The following is a 21,591-nucleotide window of genomic DNA, read 5'->3' on the forward strand; positions in this document are numbered from 1 at the left end:
GGGGGGGGGGACCCCCGGGGGGGGGGGGGCGGGGGGGGGGGGGGGGGGGGGGGGTGGGCGGATGGGGGGGGAGGGGGCGCGGGAGGCGGCTGGCTGATCGGGGGGGAGGGGACTGAACTGCAGCTAATGCCAATAAATGAATAGTTCCCATCATCTTAAAACCATGGAGATCTGTCAAACATGTCAGTAAACCAGGAACTTATCAGATGGAGCATGAAAGCCAAAATCTGGTCTGTTTCACGTAACAAAACCACCCAACAACCTCCCAAGAACGGATCCTCACTGAAGCCGTGTCAGCCCTGGGATGAACTAGAGCCCATTGCAGCTCCACCAGTTGTAGTACTGGCAGAGGCTGTAGCATGGATGGGTTCAAGGTGTTGTAGCCACTGTTGTCTAACCCTATGCTACAGCCTCCTTTGGTGGAGCTGTATCAGTTGGGGATTATAGTTCCTGTTTTTTCTAGTATAGGTACATCCTTGGAGCTGTTTAGTACTGTAGGTTTGTACCAGCAGTGAGTGCAGAAATCATTATTCTGAGCATGGAAGTGCAGGTCACATCTCCATGGCAGTGTTCCCTTCAGCTCAACCGAAGCTCTACACTGACTGATTTCATTACATTAGTTTACCCACTTTTCTGTCTCTGCTATGAAGCCCTCGCTGGGTGGGTCTCAGTTGCAGCAGCAGATGGGAGTTCTGGAGCTGTGCGGATAGGGAGAGCTGGTGGAAAACTGACAGGGCCTCTATGCAAATGGCTTCTGCATCTGGGATCTTGAGGGATTTTTTGGTTTGGGGGAGGCCAACATTCCTGCTGGCTTTGTTGAGGGTCCACATGAACCCTACCCCCCTGATGGAATAATGTGTAGGAAAACTAGCAAATGAGGGTTTCCTGTCTCCTGCTCATGAGGATATAGCTCAAAGTATTATTTTGTAAAGGACCCACGCTGATAAATGGAGAACCCTGACTGAGCTGCCAATTCTGCATTTCTGCCTACATTTAGAGTATGACCTATCACTACAGCTCAGAGTTGAGCTAAGTAAGTTTTTAAAAGGTTGCTTTGGCTGCATATTTTGGGGCCTGTTCAGGCAGGATAGTGCCTGCCAGGAGAAAGGGGAAAAAAACCTACTAGGAATTCATTTTATGCTGCAGTCTGTGGGAGGCATCTGGAAATACTAAATTCCACCACCTGAGTTGCTTCCTTAATACTTTGCCTAGTGGCAGAATTCAGACCCACAAACATCTGTGCCATGGAAGCTCAAGTATAATATCTTTGAAAAAGGGATAGTTGGTGTGGTAATAAGATTCAACCCTCTCACTTCATTCCTTTCTTAAATGTTATTGTTCAGAACTGAAGCTGAAACAGTGTAATCTTCCATGCCTTGTTCACACTGGGAACAGCAAGCACCACATTAACCATAGGGTGGGATAAATTAAATGTGATTGTAGTCAACCAGCTCTTTCCCTGACTAGTGTGGTTCTGTCAGAGTCCCATATGATAGACAAACAGTGGTGGGGAGGTAGCAAAGGAAGTGGTATTCCCACCCTGCTCCAATCAGAGTGTACAGATACTGTATGTAGTCCAAACTTACTGATAAAACTCATCTCAGGAAGTGGGCAACTCAAACATAAGCTTAATCTTTTCCTCCAAGCATGACTGTCATTCGTGCCTTCTGTCCCTTCTTATGTTGTGGTTGGAGAGAATTGAATCCATCTGTTAGTGATTGCACCTTCATGTTCGTTGTGAGCACCTGAATCTGAAGGTCCTTGTTTGCCTATGCAGGACACAGAGTCTGTCCACCTGTTACAGAAAGTTGCCTGTCATGGTAGGGTTAGCATAGCTCAGAAAAGAATCTGTATTGACAATATTCAGGAAAATCATCAGGCTTTCAATGTGTTTGTAGCTAGCATGATCTGAGTGTGGACAGAGCCTTCATCTAGAGCAATAGCTGATGGATTTAAACTTGTAAGAAATATTTATAATCTGATCTTCAGAGCTGTTCCTTGGACTTTTAGATTAGGCTAAGGGAGCTGTGGGTTCTGAGCATGTCAGAAAATCAGACCAGTAGTTCCCTCCCCCCCTCCATAGTTCAATTAGAAATAACACTTTATAAGAGTGTGAAGCACTAAGCAGAAAAGCTCTGCGTTGCAATACTAAAGCTGTGCACTAACCTGTAGTTTGTTTTTCAGAATGATAATAAATGAAGAGGGAGGGAGTGTTTATGAGGAAACAAGACAGAAAAAGAAAAAGAAAAAAGTGAAGAGCACTGGGAGCCAAACTGTCATCAAAATTGACGAAGACCTCCAATCTGACACACAAGCAAAAACTAAGGTGAAGAAAAAGAAATTCTTAGCAGAAGAGGATTCAGATCAGTTAAATCTTAGTAAAAAGAAGAAAAAAGTTGGCTCCAAATTAAAAAAAAGAGCATATTCTGACAGTCCTGTGACAATAGAAAGCAATTCAGAGTCTGAGTCGGTAAAAGAAATAAAGGAGGAATCTAAAGTTTTCAAAAAGAAGTCAAAGAAAGGCCAAGGTCTTTCCTTGTTACCATTGGAGAATAATCAGGACAGTGATCAATACCTTCCAAAGAAATACACAGTTCGTTCTCAGGAAAATACAGTCATTGGTAAAAAACACAGAGAGAGTATCTCCCAGTACGCGGAGGATGACAATGAAGTAACCAAGAAAAAGAAGAAAAAGAAAGAGAGAGACATTTCTTCCTTAACAGTGATAGAAATTCTAGACAGTGGCCATGAAATTTCTAATAAAAACCTTAAAAAAATAAATAAAACCACTTTACAGGAAAAAGCACTTGCTGGTAAAAAACACAGAAAGGATATTGTCCAGAACTCTGCAGAAGAGAGTGATATAATGAAGAAGAAGAAAAAAAAGAAAGACAAACATGACTCCTTAACACTGGCAGGTAATCAGGACAACAATCACGGTGTTTCTGAGGAGAACCTTTCAACACGAGACTTCAGAAAAAATCAAGAAACCAATTCCCAGGAAAACACATTCATAAGAAAAAAACAAAAAGAGAACATTGTCCAGAACTCTGAAAGAGAAGTAACCAAGAGGAAGAAAAAAAACAAAGATTTTTCTTCCTTAACATGTGAGGATAATCAGGACCAAAGTCATGGAGTTTCTAATAAACACCTTCCAAGGAAACAAAAAGCCAAGTCCCAGGAAAAAGCACTCGCTGGTAAAAAACACAGAGAGTATTCTGAAGATGACAGTCAAGTAACCAAGAAGAAAAAGAAAAAGATTCAGAAGGAAGAGGAGGAAGTAACTGAGCCTGTAAACCTTGTGGATGAAGATGGGGAAATATCTGAAAGTGAAAAGATGACACCAATTAAAAGCAATAGAAAGGACAAAAAAAAGAAATCCAAACCAACGGAAGACCTTGCAGTGGATAATATAGATGAGGGACTTTGTGAAAATAATAATGTGCACTGTGACAATAAGGGTAAGAAAAGAAATAAACAGGGATCACAGAACTGTGCTGAAGAGCCAAGATTGAAAAAGAAAAAGGTCACACTAAAAACAGAAAATGAGGAAATGGTAAGCTCTAAATATAATCATCTTTCCATCTTCTCACTAAGGCGCTCAAAGCTTTTTATGTTCACGTGAAGAGTCCAATCTTGCAAGCTGTTCCGCATGGATGGACTGTGCAGGGCCACATTTATATCATTGGGGCTGCAGTCAGGTGCAGGGTCAAACTGAGGAACAGCCAGCAGGATCAGAGTTGAATGATATAAGCCTGACACCAGTCCTGGGAGGCAGAGAAGTATTTTATTTTTTTAATGCCTGTTGCTATAATGCACATTACAAATTACAAAAATTGCAAAATGCACAAATTACTTATGTAACTACCTGGAGGAGTTGACACAAAAACAAAGGCTGTGTCTATGCTCTGAACTTAGTCAGACCTATCCCACTGTTGATAGTAGCAGCCCTAGTGTAGAGTGGGGTACCAGTGTTTTTATCACCATGCCATCTAGACCTGTGTCTCCGTGACATGATGGTAAAATGCTAGTATCCACCAGCACCTTGTCTATGCTAGGCCTTTCCCCCCCCCTTAAGGTTATCCTATTGTTGACAGTGCCGGAGGAGCTACCTATACTACTGGTAGCAACTGTGGGAGAAGTTCAAGGGGAAAAAATGCCTTTTGTGGATAAGGCCTTTCAGAAAATCCCAAATGTGTGCAAGGCCTCAAATATTGATCTGCAAACCCTGGTAGACCAAATGTTAGGATGAAACCTAAACCAAAACCAAACCTCACTTGTTAATTAAACACAATAAACCCTAAATCAAAACAATCCACCAAAGATTAAACAAAACAATGGTCATTTAAGAGATGGGTAATCTAAAGCTCTAGAAGTCTGTGACTCAAGTTAGTTGGAGCAGAACTCCAGCTGATTGACTATTTCTTACGGAAATCCTATTAGGAATTCTTAAATTGTGGTGCCAAATGAACTTGCTGTGGGGTGGAACGTACATGGAGAAATGGTCTTGTTCATAAGATAACGAGGGCTAGGATGAATAGAAATACTGATGTACTTCTAGGCTACGTCCTCACTACAGGGGTGGGAGGGGGTAGCTGAATTCGACGTATCGGAGCCGACTTACCCCGCTGTGAGGACGGTGGCAAATCGACCTCCGCGGCTCCCCTGTTGACGGCGCTTACTCCTACCTCCGCTGGTGGAGTATAAGTATCGATTTGGGGATCGATTGTCGCGTCTCAATGAGATGCGATAATTCGATCCCCGAGAGATCGATTTCTATCCACCAATTCAGGCGGGTAGTGTAGACCTGCCCCTACAAACAATCCTCAAATTGAACATTTTCAATTGAATGTTTTTTTCTCTGAAGGTTTTCAAAATGTTCAACCCTGTTTAACAGTAGTGATAGCGAGTTACTATTTATATGATCTTTTTATCACTTTCTCTCCTTACCCCATTTAAGCAAAGGGGCTGAGAACCCATAAGTCCCGTTGAAGTCCATGGGAGCTGCATGTTTTCAGCACATCTAAAACTGAGACCCTAGATGATGTTATTACTGTATGATACTCTGCACTTCCACAGAGCCTCTTATCCAAGGCTCTACAAGAGCTTTACATACATTATGTCTCAACGACCCTTAGAAGTAATTACTACTCCAACTGCTTTACAGCAGGGAAAACTTAGGCACAGATAAGATAGAACATACCCAAAGCCACACTGTGAGTCAGCAGAGCAGGGAATATAACTCACTGCCTCCTTAGTTTGTGCTCTAACCACTAATTCTCATTCCACTACTTAAATCTGTAAAATTAGCATCCTTCCTGGCTCAGGCTTCGCTCTGCCGCTGTGATAGTTAGCACTCAGCGTGCTCCGGCAATTGTTTGGAGAGTATTAGAGAGTTACTACCTCGTATTTTTTTTAAACACTGTCTGTATGTTAGATTCATGATGGTCTTTGGGTCTCCATTTAACACACTTCTGAGACAAAGCACTCAGTAAATCTGGTGTGCTCTGCTTTGGTGTATCGCCATATACGTTTATTTGTGTTCTGTGGAATCCTGCAGAGCCTTCCAACGACCAACACTTTCAATTATCTGTAGATTGCACTGTACAAATGGAGTCTTCAGCTGACACAGCAGCATGGAAATGGGCTTTTTTTTTTTGGTCACAAGGGTACATGTGTGTGAGTTCATGTACATTTATCATTGTGAGTAGGGCAGTTGGAGCTGTAGCCTTCTTTATTAGGTTTTTCCTTTTGACCTTTAGAAGGACAAGATGGTTTTATTGCTGTGATAAATTTTCTAATTAAATTGGCATTGTCCTGATGAGACGATTAGACATTATTTGGATTTATGCAGCTGCTCACACGTGTGCACAGGCAAGATAAGCTTTACAGTGACAAATGCAGTAGTATGATGGTACTGGGCAGGGAAGATGGAAAGCACAGCAAAGTGCCTTCCAAGCAACTGATTACTATTCTTACTATTCATGTTCAGTTCTCTGTAAATTAATAAAGAAATTCCTCCGAAAGTTTTGATGGCAGGGTAGTTCTGGTCTGAAGAAATTTAGTTATTGTTACACTGCTGTAATAGATGATGGTGGTGCTGGTCCCTGGTTTAACTGCATTACGGTTCTGGACCAGTTTCTAATCTCTAATGCATGTCACACACCACTGCCTCGCTCAGAAAATCCACTGCTTTGCTTGTGCATGCAAGCCCCATAGCAAGTTTTTTTGAAGACTATACACAGCAGTATCCAAGTTGTAGCTGAGATTCACATTTGTCTCCCTGAATGTAGTTACTTATAACAAATTTGGCTTGGTTGGCAACAAGTCTTTACTAATGTTAGTTCTTATACGTCATGTCTGCGAGCAATATGAGCCACCACTTTGGATATGTAGAGGACATTCCAGCTCCTTCATTGTGGTCCAGAAATAGAAGCTGAAACTCAGAGCCTCTAAAACCTATATTTCTTGCAGGGAGTTGAGCCATTCCTAGTACTCCCTCCTTTTGAGGGTCTGACTGCACTGACCTTTAAAACACTGGTATATGCCATGCTGCCTGCCAAATGAATGCCTAAAAGGGCAGGTGTGTAAGAGAGCACATGCCAGTGGTTACCAGGAAGCTCTAATTCTGTTCTGCTTGAATGAGTTTTGCTCTTGGTGTCAGTGAGAGTAGAATAGGGCTCTGAGGTACCCACAGTTTTTCTGTACACTTTCAGCTGGAAATAACTATGGTAACAATAGTTACCACGAATGCCAAAATGCATGCAGTGTGGTTGTAGCCTCCTTGGTCCCAAGATAAGCTTGTCTCTCTCACCAACAGAAGAAGCTGGTCTAGTAAAAGATATTCTCTCACTCACCTGGCCTTTTTAACGGCAGGCACTGTGTGTTATACATGCATAAACCTCACATATGCACATTCTCACTCAATCTCACAAAACCAGCCCGCTTTTCATTTTGCAGCAAAGATACCACAGCAGAGTCTGCAGTGCCTTATGGGACTGAGACTTCATTAAACTGATGGAGTCCAGTCACAATTAATAGTCCTGAGCAAAATAAACCAAGACTATCCTGTACTGAAGAAATGTTTGATTCTTTTATATAATGTTTACTTGTGACCTAATTTTATGAAGTGCTAACCACTCTCAGCTTCCATCACGTCCAGAAGAACTTCAGATTGGGACACCCTAAATAAAGGCCTGATCCTGCTCATTTTCAGTGGTCAGTAACCCACATTGGGTCAACCAATCATTGGGAATTAGTAAGGGTAGCTGCACACAGTTCTCCCTTTCTTGCCTGCCACCTACCCTTCAGACTAAAATCACTGCAACTCTGTTTGCTGAACTTGGTTTGTTGCTGTCAGCACTGTTTTCCCTTTTGTTTTAAAGAAATCTGAAGAGACAGTACTAGGCCACGTAGAAGTAAACTGGATACTTCATTTTTGTTCAGAGAATGAGCTCTCCTTATTGTGGAAAGCATTTCTTTCTCCTGTTAGGGTTAGACGGATTTGTGTGTATTTGAATTCAGTGTATAAAAAGGTAGATATGGAAAATGAGTTAAATTATCCATGGGTTGGTTGGGAAAAAAAACCCTCAACAGAAATAGCAATCTCTGTGAGCATAAGTCTCTTACAAATCTTCTCCTTGTCCTAGCATTCCTTCATTATTTCATGCTTGAATTATCTAATTTTCTCAATGAATCTTTCCTCTGGACACCTTCTCTCAGCTAGTCAAACCCTTGTGGCCCAGTTAATTTTCCTATCCTAGCCTCTCCATTACTTACCCAACACATTGGCTGCCCATTAATCTCATTTTTGGAACTGATTTTTCAAAGTTGTCCTTTCAGTGGGGCCTGCTTACCTTAGGAAGCGAGTTTCTGTGTGTTCTCAATGTTGGTTATGTTTGTGTCACAGATTTGATGCTGGTAACCCATCCCTTTTATTTGCAGATTCAAAATAAGGTAACTGATTTTTTACCAAACTGTTGAATCTGAAATGCCTCTGTCTCCATCTTCTGTGCAACAGATATTTGTATGTTCCCCATCTCTTTTACAAAGGTCTCGGGTGTCCCTGATAACTCCACTTTTTCAGATAGTCCGTTGTGCAAAGCTTTGGCAGCTGTATCTCACCGTTGATGGAAATCTCTCCACAAGGACATGCACAGGCCCAATTGTCACTTTCAGTTTAGAATTTGACTGTTTCCATTTACCTGATTTTGCAACACTGCACTGTGTCTATTAGGCAATGTTCTAAAATTTGTCACTGCCACTACGTAAATTTCAGTTAAACTACTAGATATTCATACTTCTGTTCAGGTTTATATCTTTGTTTTGCAGGAATGTAAAGATGATGTAACAGTGGTAGAGGAAAGGAAAGGCAACTGCGATGAAATAAATATAGACAAGGTATAGACTCATTTCTATATCCTGTGTAGCTTTGTGTAAAGTCAAACCCTAGTAGTAGGTGTGTCTGGATCTAGCAATGATTGGTATTGTGCGCACACATGCGAGAGATTTTACTACTTACCAGATGGAATATGCTGCATCTTCCATGAGCCAAGCACTAAAGCAGGGTAAAATCTGGGGCATGGTGCTGCAGTGGATGCCAAAGGGTTTGAAGTAGATGATCAGATTTAATGCTCACTTGTCAATGTCTCATCCATGCTGCCAATTTGTGTATTTGTTACCTGCCTGTGGACTTTGTGCCAAGAAAATTCAGTCCCAGTTGGAAGGATTAGTATAGGGCTGTCAAATGATTAAAAGTGCTGTTAAACAATAATAGAATCCCATTTATTTAAATAGTTTTGGATGTTTTCTACATTTTCAAACCTATTGATTTCAATTACAACACAGAATACAAAGTGTACAGGGCTCACTTTATATTTATTACAAATATTTGCACTGTAAAAACAAAAGATAATATTTTTCAGTTCACCTAATACAATTATTGTAGTGCAATCTCTTTATCGTGAAAGTTGAACTTAAAAATGTAGAATTATATTAAAACCTGCATATTCTCTCTCTCTCTCTCTCACACACACACACACACACACACACAAGTAAAACTTTAGAGCCTACAAATCCACTCAATCCTACTTCAGCCAATTGCTCAGACAAGATTGGATACAGTTTGCAGGAGATAATGCTGCCCGCGTCTTGTTTACAATGTCACCTTAAAGCGAGAACAGATGTTCGCATGGCACTGTTGTAGCCGGCGTCACAAGGTGTATTTACATGCCAAATGCACTGAAGATTCATATGTCCCTTCATGCTTCAATCATCATTCCAGAGGACATGAGTCCATGCTGATGACGGGTTCTGCTCAATAACAATCCAAAGCAGAGCAAACATACTAATTTTCATCATCTGAGTCAGATGCCCAGCAGAAGGTTGATTTTCTTTTTTGGTGGTTCGGGTTCTGTAGTTTCTGTATCGGAGTGTTGCTCTTTTAAAACTTTTGAAAGCACTCTCCACACCTCTTCCCTCTCAGATTTTGGACGACACTTCAGATTCTTAAACCTTGGGTCGAGTGCTGTAGCTATTGATTTAGAAATCTCACATTGGTACCTTCTTTGCATTTTGTCAAATCTGTTGTGAAAGTGTTCTTAAAATGAACGTGGGCAGGGTCATCATCCAAGATTGCTATAACATGAAATATATGGCAGAATGTGGGTAAAACAGAACAGGAGACACAGTTCTCCCCCAATGAGTTCAGTCACAAATTTAAAGTAAAGTGAAAGTAAACTTTGTATTCTGCATTGTAATAGAAATCTATATATTTGAAAATGTAGAAAAACATCCTAAATATTTAATAAATGTCAATTGGTATTCTATTGTTTAACAGTGTGATTAATCATGATTAATTTTTTTAGTTAATCGTGTGAGTTAACTGCGATTAATCAACAGCTCTAATTAATACATTTGATAAGTACCAGAGTTAATATTTTGCAGTTATGTATTTGTAAGAAATGCTAATGTTGGAAGTTAATAATGGCTTTATCTTTTGAAATCGAGTGTGCAAAAGGCTAGAATGCTAACTTTTAGTTAAGTTACACGGCAGGTTTTCAACCAGTCACTTTTTCTTGTCATCTCATTCTTATGTCATGAATTCAGTTACCCAAAATTTCACCCACAAACCAGTATCTTGTGCGTTTTATTTTTCTTCCTTTTAGGTTAGACGGCAAGCTCTGCAAGAAGAGATTGATAGAGAATCTGGCAAAACGAAGGTTTTCAGAAACAAAGTGGAATCTGTACGTATGAGCCTAGAGCTTGATCTGATGGGATAATGTGTCCACAGCACCGCTCGTGAAAATGCACCACATCCTTCTCTGTATGCTAGTCATGTATGCCACTTGGCACACAACCCTCTCTTCTGATTGCAAATTTGAGGTCATACTACAGAACAAATTAGTCCAATCCCAAGAGGCACTGGGAGCAGACTAGCCAACTCCAGTAGCAGTGGGATTGTGCAGAGCTCTAATTCCCATCACTAGTCCTGAAAAGTAGCATTTTCCCTGCTCCCGCTGGAAAATTAGCCAAGATGAATTTGCTGCAAAATCATTTTCTATTTATTGTGGAATATAAATAACACTAACCCCTGCATATAGTTGTCACTGGGACTAGAGTTAGCAAATAGTTTGCTGGGAGAAATGGAGAGCAGGGAGCTAGTCCCAAATTACTGAGCAGCATCAAACCCAACCAGCTTGTTTTATAGTCTCTATGATGACTTGGTAGACACTTTGGTCATTCACAAGTAGGTAGCTTGCTGTGCATGTCAAGGGGCAGAAGCACTTCTTCTGGGAAGGAAGTTCACTTGGGGCGAGGGAATGGAGAAACTGACATCCATTTGAAAGGCTTGCTGTCTCCTATAAACAAATAATGTAACCTGGTACTTCAGCTCAAGTATGGGAGTGGGAGTGGGAAGGCCAAAAGGGGACTAAGAAAATATAGTGCAGATGCCCCCTTCCCCTGTCAGTCACGTTTTCACCTTCTGCAGCTCACACCTATGTCTCTGTAGAGCTTGTCTTGGTTCTTTGTCTTTGCCACTTCTGCTCCCTGGCAGATTTAGAGTGGAACGTCTGTCAGCTGCTGTAATTGCTGGCCTTTAGTCGGGGTGGTGGGATTCAGAAAGGGGAGGGGGCCTTATTAGTATCCCAAATTATCTCCGTTGTCTGTGAACTGCACGAGAAGACTGCCACAATTCTAGTGAAGTATGAACGTACATGAATCAAATGGCCAAAATCTATAAAACGTGTAACTTTTTGCATAGGGGAGGGGATTGGGAAGAGAACTCTGCTTTTATTTCAAGGTATGCCTTGAAACTATCTAAATGGCTCTGAAGTCATTCAGAAAATGACATGTTGGCAGGGAATCCCAGTCCTTTGATGCTGAACTATCAGTGGTTATTAGCACATGACAGAATAGGAGCTATGAAGACTAATTAGTGAGCTTCACAAAGAGCAAGCTGGAAATGCTGCAGTAAAAGCAATGTGTAGTAATTGCTAGCAGTTAACTTAAAAAATTATAGGGTTTGAAAAGGTGTAATTATTTCTGCATCTGTGCTGATATGTATCCTCCACCTCCCAGAAAGAATGTTTGTGTCACAGACACTGACTTACAGCAGCTGTATGACAAAATTACGAAAATTCTACAAAAGCTGAAATATCAATGAGGTGGTTTGTATCCTGTTCCAAGTGAAACTCCTCAGTAAGGTGGAAAGTCTGCTTTTAAAAGCAGACAGCCTAGTCTATGTTGAATTAAAAGACTCTACGCCCACTAGCTATGTATCATGTACAAAATCCTTCCCAGATTGCTGCCACTATTGCAATTGTTGCAGTGTGTATGGGGCGCTGTCTATCATCTTGGCTGTGTGGTGAAGATAGTGGTTTCAGAAGAGTGGGCTACATACAACTTAACTATATATAAAGGAGGTGACCCTGGCTGATGTGGAGCTCCATTGTTTGACACCCGTGAATGCCCCTACCACTGGAGCAGAACTCCTTCCCTCCTGCTTTTGTTAGCAGCTGAAGCATGGAAGGCTAGAGATAAGAATGACAAACTACAGCAGTTGCCAGTGGTCCTATGGGTTGAGTGTGTGTTTTTAATGTTGTGCCTGTAGAGGATAGTTAACTAGTGGGGAGATAAATTAGTGCTTAGAACCTACAGGCCAGATTTGGTTGTGTCTTCATAGTTAACTTTTTATTAGAAACAGTTGCTGAGGTTGTTAATACCTAACTCTGCATAAGGAAAATGAAAATAGAGGACAGGTCTGAAACCTTTTCTAGAAAAGCCAAGCAGCCAACTCATTAGAATAACTAAAGTGTGGCTAGAGAAGGCTTTTTATGTCTTTGGGAACTTATCAGAGAAGAGTCCAGATGGCAGAGAAGTTGGATGTCTAAAGATAAAGGGGAAAGAGATACTGGAGACAAAACAGGAATGAACATGGTGCCGTGACTGCATATTCAGCTATATGGATGTCCTGCTGGATGCAGTCTATTGTCACTGTGATCTTAAAATGGATCATGATGCACCTTTTGTTCCATTTGCAACCCATCTGACACAGCAACCCTCTCTTTATTGGTTACCACGGCTTTGAAAACAGTCAGTGAACATTCTTTGGCTTATCTCTGAAGGTTTGCTGGAGCATCAGTCCATAATCTGACAGACTACACACTGTTCCATTACATAATTGGGAAGTAAATGCTGTAATTATACATACATGGCTTATCCTCCGGCCTGGTCTACACTGTGGGGTTAGGGGGGAATCGATCTAATTTATGCAACTTCAGCTACGTGAATAATGTAGCCGAAGTCGACATACTTAGATCGACTTACCGTGGTGTCTTCACTGCAGTGAGTCGACTGCTGCTGCTCCCCCGTCGATTCCGCCTGTGCCTCTCGCAGTGGAGGAGTACTGGAGTCAACAGAAGAGCGCTCGGGGATCGATTTATCACTTCTAGACTAGACGCGATAAATCGACCCCTGCTGGATCGATCGCTGCCCGCCGATCCAGCGGGTAGTATAGACATACCCTTAGTTTATATTTACTGCATTGAGGCAAAGTAAGGGTGCAATATTTTGAAATGAGTATGTGGTAAACTGTGCTGTATTAGTTCTAGACAGGAGTTGAAGCACTTATTTTAATACTAGACAAAGCCTAAGTAATTTAGGCTGTAACTTTTATTCCACCCTTCAGAAGTTCTGAAAATAGTGGGCAGTGATTGTAATTGTGCAAAATATAGTTGTGATCATTTTAGTAATCTGAGACGAACAGTAGGAAGTACTTGGGAGTCAGTCCTGGGCACCTATTAATGCCTAGCTGTTCTAATATGTAGTTGCACCTTCTGTTTCCTTCTCCTTTAGCTCATCATGGGACAGATCGTGTACAGTGCTGTGTGGGGTTGAGGCTGTCCAGCACCTTACAGATCGAGGGCCTACATTTGTACTCAGCATTGCTGAATGCTAGCGCAGCAGCAAAGCCCCTCCGTACTACTTCATTAACAGAAGCAGTTATGATTGGCTATGCCAGCACGATGAAACCACTCAAGCCTGCCTCTAGGTTAGATAGAGAAGGGTTCAAAACTCCCTGTCGCAAATACTGAACAGGTTTTGAAAGAAATATAGTAGGTGGATCTGTTCACGGGTGTCTTTCCAAGCAATTCCTATCTCTTTAGGCAGTGTACATGCCTTGTTCAAAGATGCTTAAAATGTCTCCTCTTTGGTTGCTTCAAGACTTTTAGATCTTAGTGGCTGCAAATGCCAGTGGGATTGGGTTCATGGTGTTGTTTCTGATGGTGGGTAGTGAACATGGCTTGGTGCGCTTGGATCCTGAGGGTTACCCCATTCAAACCTCCACCTCACTCTGCTCCAGAGTTCCCCTGTCAGGTGGCAAGGAGACTTCTGAGCATCAGATGATTTCACAATTAATGCAGCCAGTTCCTTACCCTGTGTGCTTCCCTGAAGTAGAGCATGGAGCAGGCAGAGAGATGGGATGCAGAAGCAGGAAGAGAACAATTCCTCCTTCCCTTGCCTTAGCTCACTCCCAAAGTATGGTAGGACCCCAATACGGTTTTTGTGTCTTTGTCACAAGCTTTATGGCCTACTGGTGGTTGCAACCCTTAAAGCTGGTGTCATTTAATGTTGTGATTCTGAGTTTATGGATAATAGATATAGTTCAGGTAAAACTTCCTAATCATCTTGTTTTATTCAGCAGGATATAAAGTTTGGCCAGTGGAGCACAGCTACTTTTGAAAGTTCAGACCAAAAAACAAAATTCCTTAAACTGATGGGCGGTTTTAAAAAGGGTTCTGCCTCAAGCCAGGATCCACCAGGAACCACAGAAAAACCAAACATGGCTCTGAACAGGAAAGGTGAGGAAACCTTAAAGCACACCCTGCAAATGGAGTTTGAGAAAGCAGTAAACTTGAAGCAACATAGAGGAATTGGCCTTGGATTCCAGCCTATTGCCAACAAAAAAGTTTACATCGATAAATATGTTTCTAAATCTATTAAATTTGAGGACTAAACTTTGTTGCAGCAACGTGAGGGGGATGAAAAACTATTCAGACTTGCTTTCTACATTTTTTTCTTGGGATGAAACCAAGTTCAACACCCAGTTTGCCACTTAAGAACACCAAGTGATGATGTGACTAGAAATCTCAGTGCACATGGAACTCAGTTCTAACCACAGCTGAATGACAAATCCCAATGTATCTTGAAGATCTGCCAGTATGTTCTTTAGCAATGGGGAGAAAATCTCCTTCAGCAAAGGTTTGAGACCTGCACCTGTAGCCGTTTAAATCTTGTAAATATTTATTTAGACTCTTAGAATGCAGAATGTATAAACCCTTTTTAATACATTTTAGTGACTTGAGGGAACATAATGGTTCCTTTGCGGTTTTACGGTCCATCATGTAAAATCCTCTCGTACATTTTTCTGCTCATGTGGTGCCAAATTATGGCCTTTTGCACTGAAAGAAACACTATAGGTAAGTCTAGAATTTGATTACCAGGCTACTTTTTGTTTGCAAATCCCATGGTTTTTTTTAATGGTCTCAATAGCTTTTTCCTTTTAAAAAATGCCACAAGCCAAATCATTTTTACTTCCCAAGCTCTCACGAGCAACATTTTATTTCAACATCAAAAATCCAGTTAGTGACTATCTATAAGGTAGCTGTGCCGATGAATCTTGGTTATAATTTCTATGCACCAGTTAAGCATGGCAAGACATGGATAGTAACTTCCAATGAGTCACTGTGCCACGCTTAATTTCTACTTCTTTCTTGCTAACTAACATTGTTCACTATTTGTGTTAATTTGTTTTGGTAGCTTTGCTTTAAGGGCCAAATCCTGGTCCTAGTAAACTGGCAGAATTCCCAGTAGCTAGTGTGGCCAAGACTATTTCGCAGAACTGCACAACCTGCATAAAGGTCAATCATAGACCTGCATGAATGAAATTCCTGTTTCTTAACCTTTGGATTAACTCCTACATGTAATGTTGCACAGTCACATTTTCACTGGCTGTGTACAAGAGAGCATGAACTGTATAAATGCAATTGTATATTTACTCAATCTATGCATAGTCAGCCAGAGAGCCTGGCTCAGTAAGGGTGGCGTTGTCTCCTTGAAACTCTGAAAAGCTGTGTGTATTAACTGTATTAATACTTTCACTTAGTGTCCTGTCACTGGTTACTGGGATATGGGGGCGGGGAGGAGATGGTCTTCACAAGTGTTAGCGTAGCTGTAAAGTGACTCTAAAAATGGCAGTGTGGCCACTTCCTGGGTCCAGCATTTCCACAGCAATATGGCTTAGTTTACAAGGTAAAGGGCAAATTATTTTCCCCACTTACTTACTGTTTTGCAGATGCTCAGTTGTTTCTCATCGCTCTCCGACAGGCAGGATGACGTCCACCCAGGTTTTCCCATTTGCTAGGCCTCCCTCCTCTGCTTCTCCAGCCATTGCTCTGAAACAAGTGTTAGCCTGCTCTTCTGTACCCCCTTGAGAGGGCAAGTCTCTTGGCAAAGTCTGGTCTGTGTACACAAACATGGCTTTTTAGATAACTTCTATAAAGGGAGATTAAAGCCACCTGATGAGTAGGAAGCCCCCACTAATCCACTCCAGTACCTCAGACAAGGAAAAGGGGCGTGGTGACCTCCCTTCCCTCATTGAAATGTTGAATCCTTTCTTCTGCAGGGTCTGAGGCTGCCTCAGGTCAAACTCCTCCCCTTGCTGTGTGAGTTACAGCCCTGGACTACCTCAGGCAGAGCCTCCACCCTCATATTGGAATTCTCCCCCCCTCCAGCCAAGTGGCTGACTTGCCTGTCACAGCCCTGCAATTGGCTTTAGCTCCTGCCTCGCTCTTCTCAGGCAGCAGAGGTTTCTCACTAAAAAGAAACATCAAGCTCTGTAGAATGCTACCGCTAGACCCACATTCTAACTTCAACCTTCTCTTGCCAAGACATGAAGAGTGCCAGCTGTGCTGCTGGAGACACCTTCCTTTGTTTTGCTCTGAGCAAGGCAAGAGTCAAATTGAAGAAGCAGAGGAAGGAGTGGGAAAAAATCTTGGCTGGTGATTTGGTCAGCGTAGGAGGGAAACCAACATCTGCACCGTGAGCCACAGCAAGGTTAGCCTGGGATCTGAAAGTCAAGCTGGTTTGACGCAGGTAGCACATCTCTACAACAAAGATGCTGCAGGCTCTATTACTCTTAAACCTGTGTCATCAACTGAGGCCTTACTCTCGGGCGTGTAACCAAGAGTATCAACTGAGGAGTTTCACAGGTTGCTTTGCCATTGGAACATAATGCTGCGATGTGAGTCAGAATGATGAGTCCAGTTCACTCTCCCCTACTTGGGCTGGTTCTGCAGAGCAGCAGGAGGAGCACTGCTGAGCATGGAGACCATCTTTAGTCACTTTCAGTATAGAGTCACACTATGCACCTTCCTTTCTCATTTACTGAGGCTTGTTTCAGCAAGTGGGGTGTGTAGAATTACTCCCCTCAGTGCTTTTCAGACTTGTATATTAAAAAAGAGGGCAGGATCTGAACATTGATAGCCTTGTTCTGTGAGGAGCCCTACTTTAGCCCCTGCCCTAGCTATATGTAACTTGCACATTCCTCAATCTTAACTTTGCATTTAGCAGCTGTAATGTTTTAAGAGATTTGTATGTATTTATAATGAAAACATTTTATTCTTTGTACCTAAATTTCATTTTACTGTAGCTTTGAAATTAAGCAATGGTTTTTAATGAGACTGGGTGTGTTCATTTATTTCCCAATTAGATCTTTGTACTTAGCAAAGGCGCCTTGTCTGTCACTGTACAGCTACATGGGTGTGGAAGAACACACAAGTAAAAAAATGGAACAATATGGTGAAAATCTTAAATGGCCAATGAGGAAACATATGGGTCCATATAGTTCAGTGTACAAATGGATGTACTAATGCCATTATTTTACCATGCTTGGGTATTTGACATAATTCCTTACAGGAAAATTATAACCTGGTAACAGGGTTAGGATAACTGTACGACAAGCTGAGACACCATCCTCACTTCTTAAATGTTATGTAGTGTTCCTACAACTTTTTCTTTCCCCCTATATATAGCCTTCACAGGGTCCTACTTCAATTCACTTAGCTACAACCTGATCACTAGTTATATTTCTTGGATTTTCGCTCATTAACATCGAAGAGAAAATCAGGGCAAGGAGCAAGGAAAGAATGATAATTTTTGGTGCATTGCATCACGGTATATAATGGCAGGGTTTGTGGACCTGGCTTAAATCAACTGCCAAACTAAGTAACCTTGAAAATGTGTAAAATCCTATGGACAATTTAAAAGCTATTGGTTAAGAAAAATTGAGGCTCAGAGGCCTCAGACTTCTGTTTGATCATAAAATAGGTTGCAGAGCTGTTCAGTATCTCTATCTTTGTGACATTTGTATATTACCTTCTGTGTAAGGATCCTGGTATTCTGCATGTCCATATATCACAGAAAGCCACAGTAGCTGTACAACTAGCAGGATTAGAGTCCTTGCATGCATTTTCTACACTGCAGATCTGTAGATCATCATTACTCCATACATGGGCCAACACTACCACTAAACAGGTAGAGCAGACATCTAGCTAGAGAACTCCCAGGCTTCGAACCATGGGTGAAACACAGCAAGACAAAGTGCCTGTAATGTGAATAAACACACTGGGGGGGGGGGGGGGGAAGGGGTGTGTGAAGGAAGCTGAGAATGGTTTAGCCCTTGTACACCATCAAGTTAATTTTAAAAAACCTTTAATTGACTAAATTAGCACCACTCCCCTCTCACTGACCACCTGTAATTCTGGTTCTCCCCAGACTCTGCACTGACAATTAACAGGATATGAGCAAAGAATGGAAACAGTCACATAGATGCCCCATTCCCTATTGCATAGCTATGACACACTTGTTCTTATGGTTATAGACCCTACACGATTACTTTTGAAAACCCTTATTTCCAATCTAAATTTTAAAAATAGTATTAACAAGCATCCAGTATCATTCAACCCTCTGAATGAAAACATATTCCTAAGCCTCTACTGCAAGCTGCGCATACTCAAATAAATTACAAACAGCAAATGAGGTAGTGAGTGTCCATTGACAAGTGGACCCTTTGATATAATCACCATAGACTCAAAATATGTTGCAGAAAAATCAGTTGTTGCCTGGCAACCAGAGCAGTTATTCACCTCAACTGGCCTATCACTACAGTCAGCTTTTTTTTTTTTTTTTTTTTTTAAAGAGCAGTTAAGCTGCATCCACTTTAAACCCCAGCATGTGTGACGATGCACAAGTAATGGACACCTGCATTTCTTAACACACCACCTGCAAAAACAATAAAAAGCTGCAATCATCGACTGATTAACACTTCTGCTCTCCAGCTAAACTAGTTTTTGGGTCCTGTGGCACCTTTGAGACTAACAGAAGTATTGGGAGCATAAGCTTTCGTGGGTAAGAACCTCACTTCTTCAGATGCCAGAAGTGAGGTTCTTACCCACGAAAGCTTATGCTCCAATACTTCTGTTAGTCTTAAAGGTGCCACAGGACCCTCTGTTGCTTTTTACAGATTCAGACTAACATGGCTACCCCTCTGATAGTTTTTGGGGACATTACTCCTTGTTTTAATTAATGAGGCAGTCATCAGTCTCAGCATGATGGAGAATGTTTTGACACCACCATTCCACACGCATTAAGGGGTACACCTTCTACAACAGAGCACAGCTATTTTATTACAGAATTTCATTCACACAAATGGAATTTTCACCCTCAACAAAAAGACAACTTTTTGCTCAAAATTTGGCTAGAGTATTTTAGTCATCCATGGTTATTGTAGAGATTAACTCAGTAAATTGCCTAAACTCAATCAAAACTAGGGCCCCTATGGCAGTAGCAGCAACCTCACATCCTGGCTCCTTGCCACTGGCTAGAAGTGGCAGAGTGGAATTTGTTAAGCAGTATAATAGCAAATGTAACTAATAATCACAGGATGTTCAGTCAGGTGATGACTGTGGAGACATGTAATAAGGAATAAACAGATGAACTAAACTGCACATTAACAGTTTTTATTTGATGATACTGTGCATTTGGACTGAAAACCCAGAGAACTCTAAATACATTTGCATTTTCCTCTGAAGACTTCGACTGATTGCCAGATTAAATGTAGAGGTTCCTTCCATCTTACAAAACATTTTTAGACTAAAATGAAAAGCATAAACATGTTGGTGAAAGTGTATTACAAAAATGATTTTTCAAATCCAGAAAACAGTAACATCTCAGCCATATTCCTGTTATATTGGAACTGGCCACATGAATATTGGAAACAACCCTATCTACAAAGAAGTCAGGCACAATTCTCATCTAGAACTACTGCTGATCATGAAGTACATCAACATATTGCTTGCACACAGGAGAAAATAATATGTCCTAAATGGAATGAAGATGGGGAAAGGGGGAACTCCTGAATATGCTTATGTGGATAATTTTCTTCTTATGTTGTTTATGTCATGTCAAATTCAGGTCTGGAATATTATTTGCCATCAGAAATTTTAAGATACACTTTACTGAACCTAAACATTTCAATCAGATTCTGTTTAATGACACCATTGGAACCAAACTTAGTTCAAATTATTGCACTTTGTTAGAACAGCTTTACCTTCTCCAAATCATTCGGTCATACTCTTAAGTGAAACTTAAAAATGAAAATACATTGAACTCTAATAAAAGCTCAGGATAAAGCTTCTATTTTATGGACTTGGCAACATGCCCTTCGTTGCAGATGACTCTGGAAAGGGTAATATTCATCAGGTCCTGGACTGCAGAGGGAGTCTTAGTGCCAGCTCTGTAAAATGACTCATTTCAGGTTGTTTGCTTTGCCTCTTGATGTATTCCAATGTTTTCACCTACAGAGGAAGGAGATATACAAATCTTTGTACTTTTTCTTGAATCAGATTTCTTGACAGCCATATGAAAGTTTTAGTAAAGAACTTCTCTGATTTTCACTTGGTTTCAATCCTGCAGTCCAATTCAGGCATAAACACCACACACCCCTGACCCCAGAGCTGGCAGCCACAGGTGTTGCTCAACAAGTGTTATTTTTCAGGTCTGGACCATGCTGCTTCTCCACTAACCAGAAAGGCAGTTTCATTTGGAGTACAATTGTTCCTAGTACCAGCATTTTCAGTGCTCTTCAATTCAGCAAATGCATGACACACTTATAAAAAATGCTGAGAAAGTTGCCAAGGCAGCCTAAGTATAAAAGGCCGGCTAGTCAGCATCCTGCGAGCCGATGCTGCCTACTGTTCCTCGCTGGGTGCTAGTTTTGTAAAGTGGACCACTGGTCATAGCAAAAGAGACTAAAATCACACTCCATTTTACTTATAACCCGTCAGCCATGGGCCCAGGACACAAGTGAAAGGCTACCTCTGATTTCTGTTTTGAGCAGACATTGATTCAAAGTTGGCATTTATGTTATGTGCTCTCATATAAAATTGACAGTAAGTTGTTAGGATTCAGATACACAGAATATGTTATTTTTTCAATTCAAAACAATTTTAAAAGATTTAAATGAACATGTTTTTGTTGTAAGGAAATAAATCTAATAAACGGACTGATGCGTAGCTAGAAAGGGTTAAACAGCCTGCAAAATAAATAACTCAAAGAAGACATGTGGGGAGATAATATTTGTGTTGGCGTGTATTTACATATGTATGAGTAGGGTCGACAAGGTAATCAACAGTCTATGTTGTATTCCGATATCATTTAAATGAATTGTAAACACAGGATATCTCAGTATTCATCTCTCTTTGAAATGTACTGTGAATGGTGGAGGAAAAGGCAAATGGCCTTATGTTAATTCGTATAACTAAGTACCGGTGATGGACCTACTTCAAAGTCATCCTAATTATCTTTTGTTCCCCAAGGAACTCCCAACTTGTCAAAGAGGACATGAAATTGTATAAAAGATCCTTGGGTCCTGATTCTGTCATCTCAGATCTGCTCAAGTTTCCTCGGGGGAAGTCTGAGTCGCAAGACTGAGGTCCCAGTTTAGGCTGTTACGCCCTGAATGTGATATTT

At 41.2% G+C, this 21,591-nt stretch overlaps 2 protein-coding genes across 2 annotated transcripts in view; one reads left to right on the forward strand and one right to left on the reverse strand.

Moving 5' to 3' along the window:
* Positions 1 to 17,241, forward strand: part of KNOP1 (lysine rich nucleolar protein 1) — a 17,520-nt gene extending 279 nt beyond the window's left edge. The window contains exons 2-6 of the mRNA XM_034782771.1: positions 2,185 to 3,556; positions 8,332 to 8,400; positions 10,167 to 10,244; positions 14,204 to 14,363; positions 16,187 to 17,241. Coding sequence (XP_034638662.1) covers positions 2,186 to 3,556; positions 8,332 to 8,400; positions 10,167 to 10,244; positions 14,204 to 14,363; positions 16,187 to 16,230 — 1,722 coding nt within the window. The 5' untranslated portion in view covers position 2,185 and the 3' untranslated portion in view covers positions 16,231 to 17,241. The remainder of the gene's footprint in view (positions 1 to 2,184; positions 3,557 to 8,331; positions 8,401 to 10,166; positions 10,245 to 14,203; positions 14,364 to 16,186) is intronic.
* A 2,323-nt stretch (positions 17,242 to 19,564) lies between these two features.
* The window catches only part of VPS35L (VPS35 endosomal protein sorting factor like), a gene marked incomplete at its 5' end in the record, with an annotated part of 109,885 nt that continues 107,858 nt past the window's right edge, over positions 19,565 to 21,591 (reverse strand). The window contains 1 exon segment of the mRNA XM_034783166.1: positions 19,565 to 20,417. Within this exon segment, the coding sequence (XP_034639057.1) occupies positions 20,319 to 20,417 (99 nt within the window).

Source organism: Trachemys scripta, chromosome 10 (assembly GCF_013100865.1).
Source record: "Trachemys scripta elegans isolate TJP31775 chromosome 10, CAS_Tse_1.0, whole genome shotgun sequence".
Lineage (NCBI taxonomy): Eukaryota > Metazoa > Chordata > Testudines > Emydidae > Trachemys > Trachemys scripta.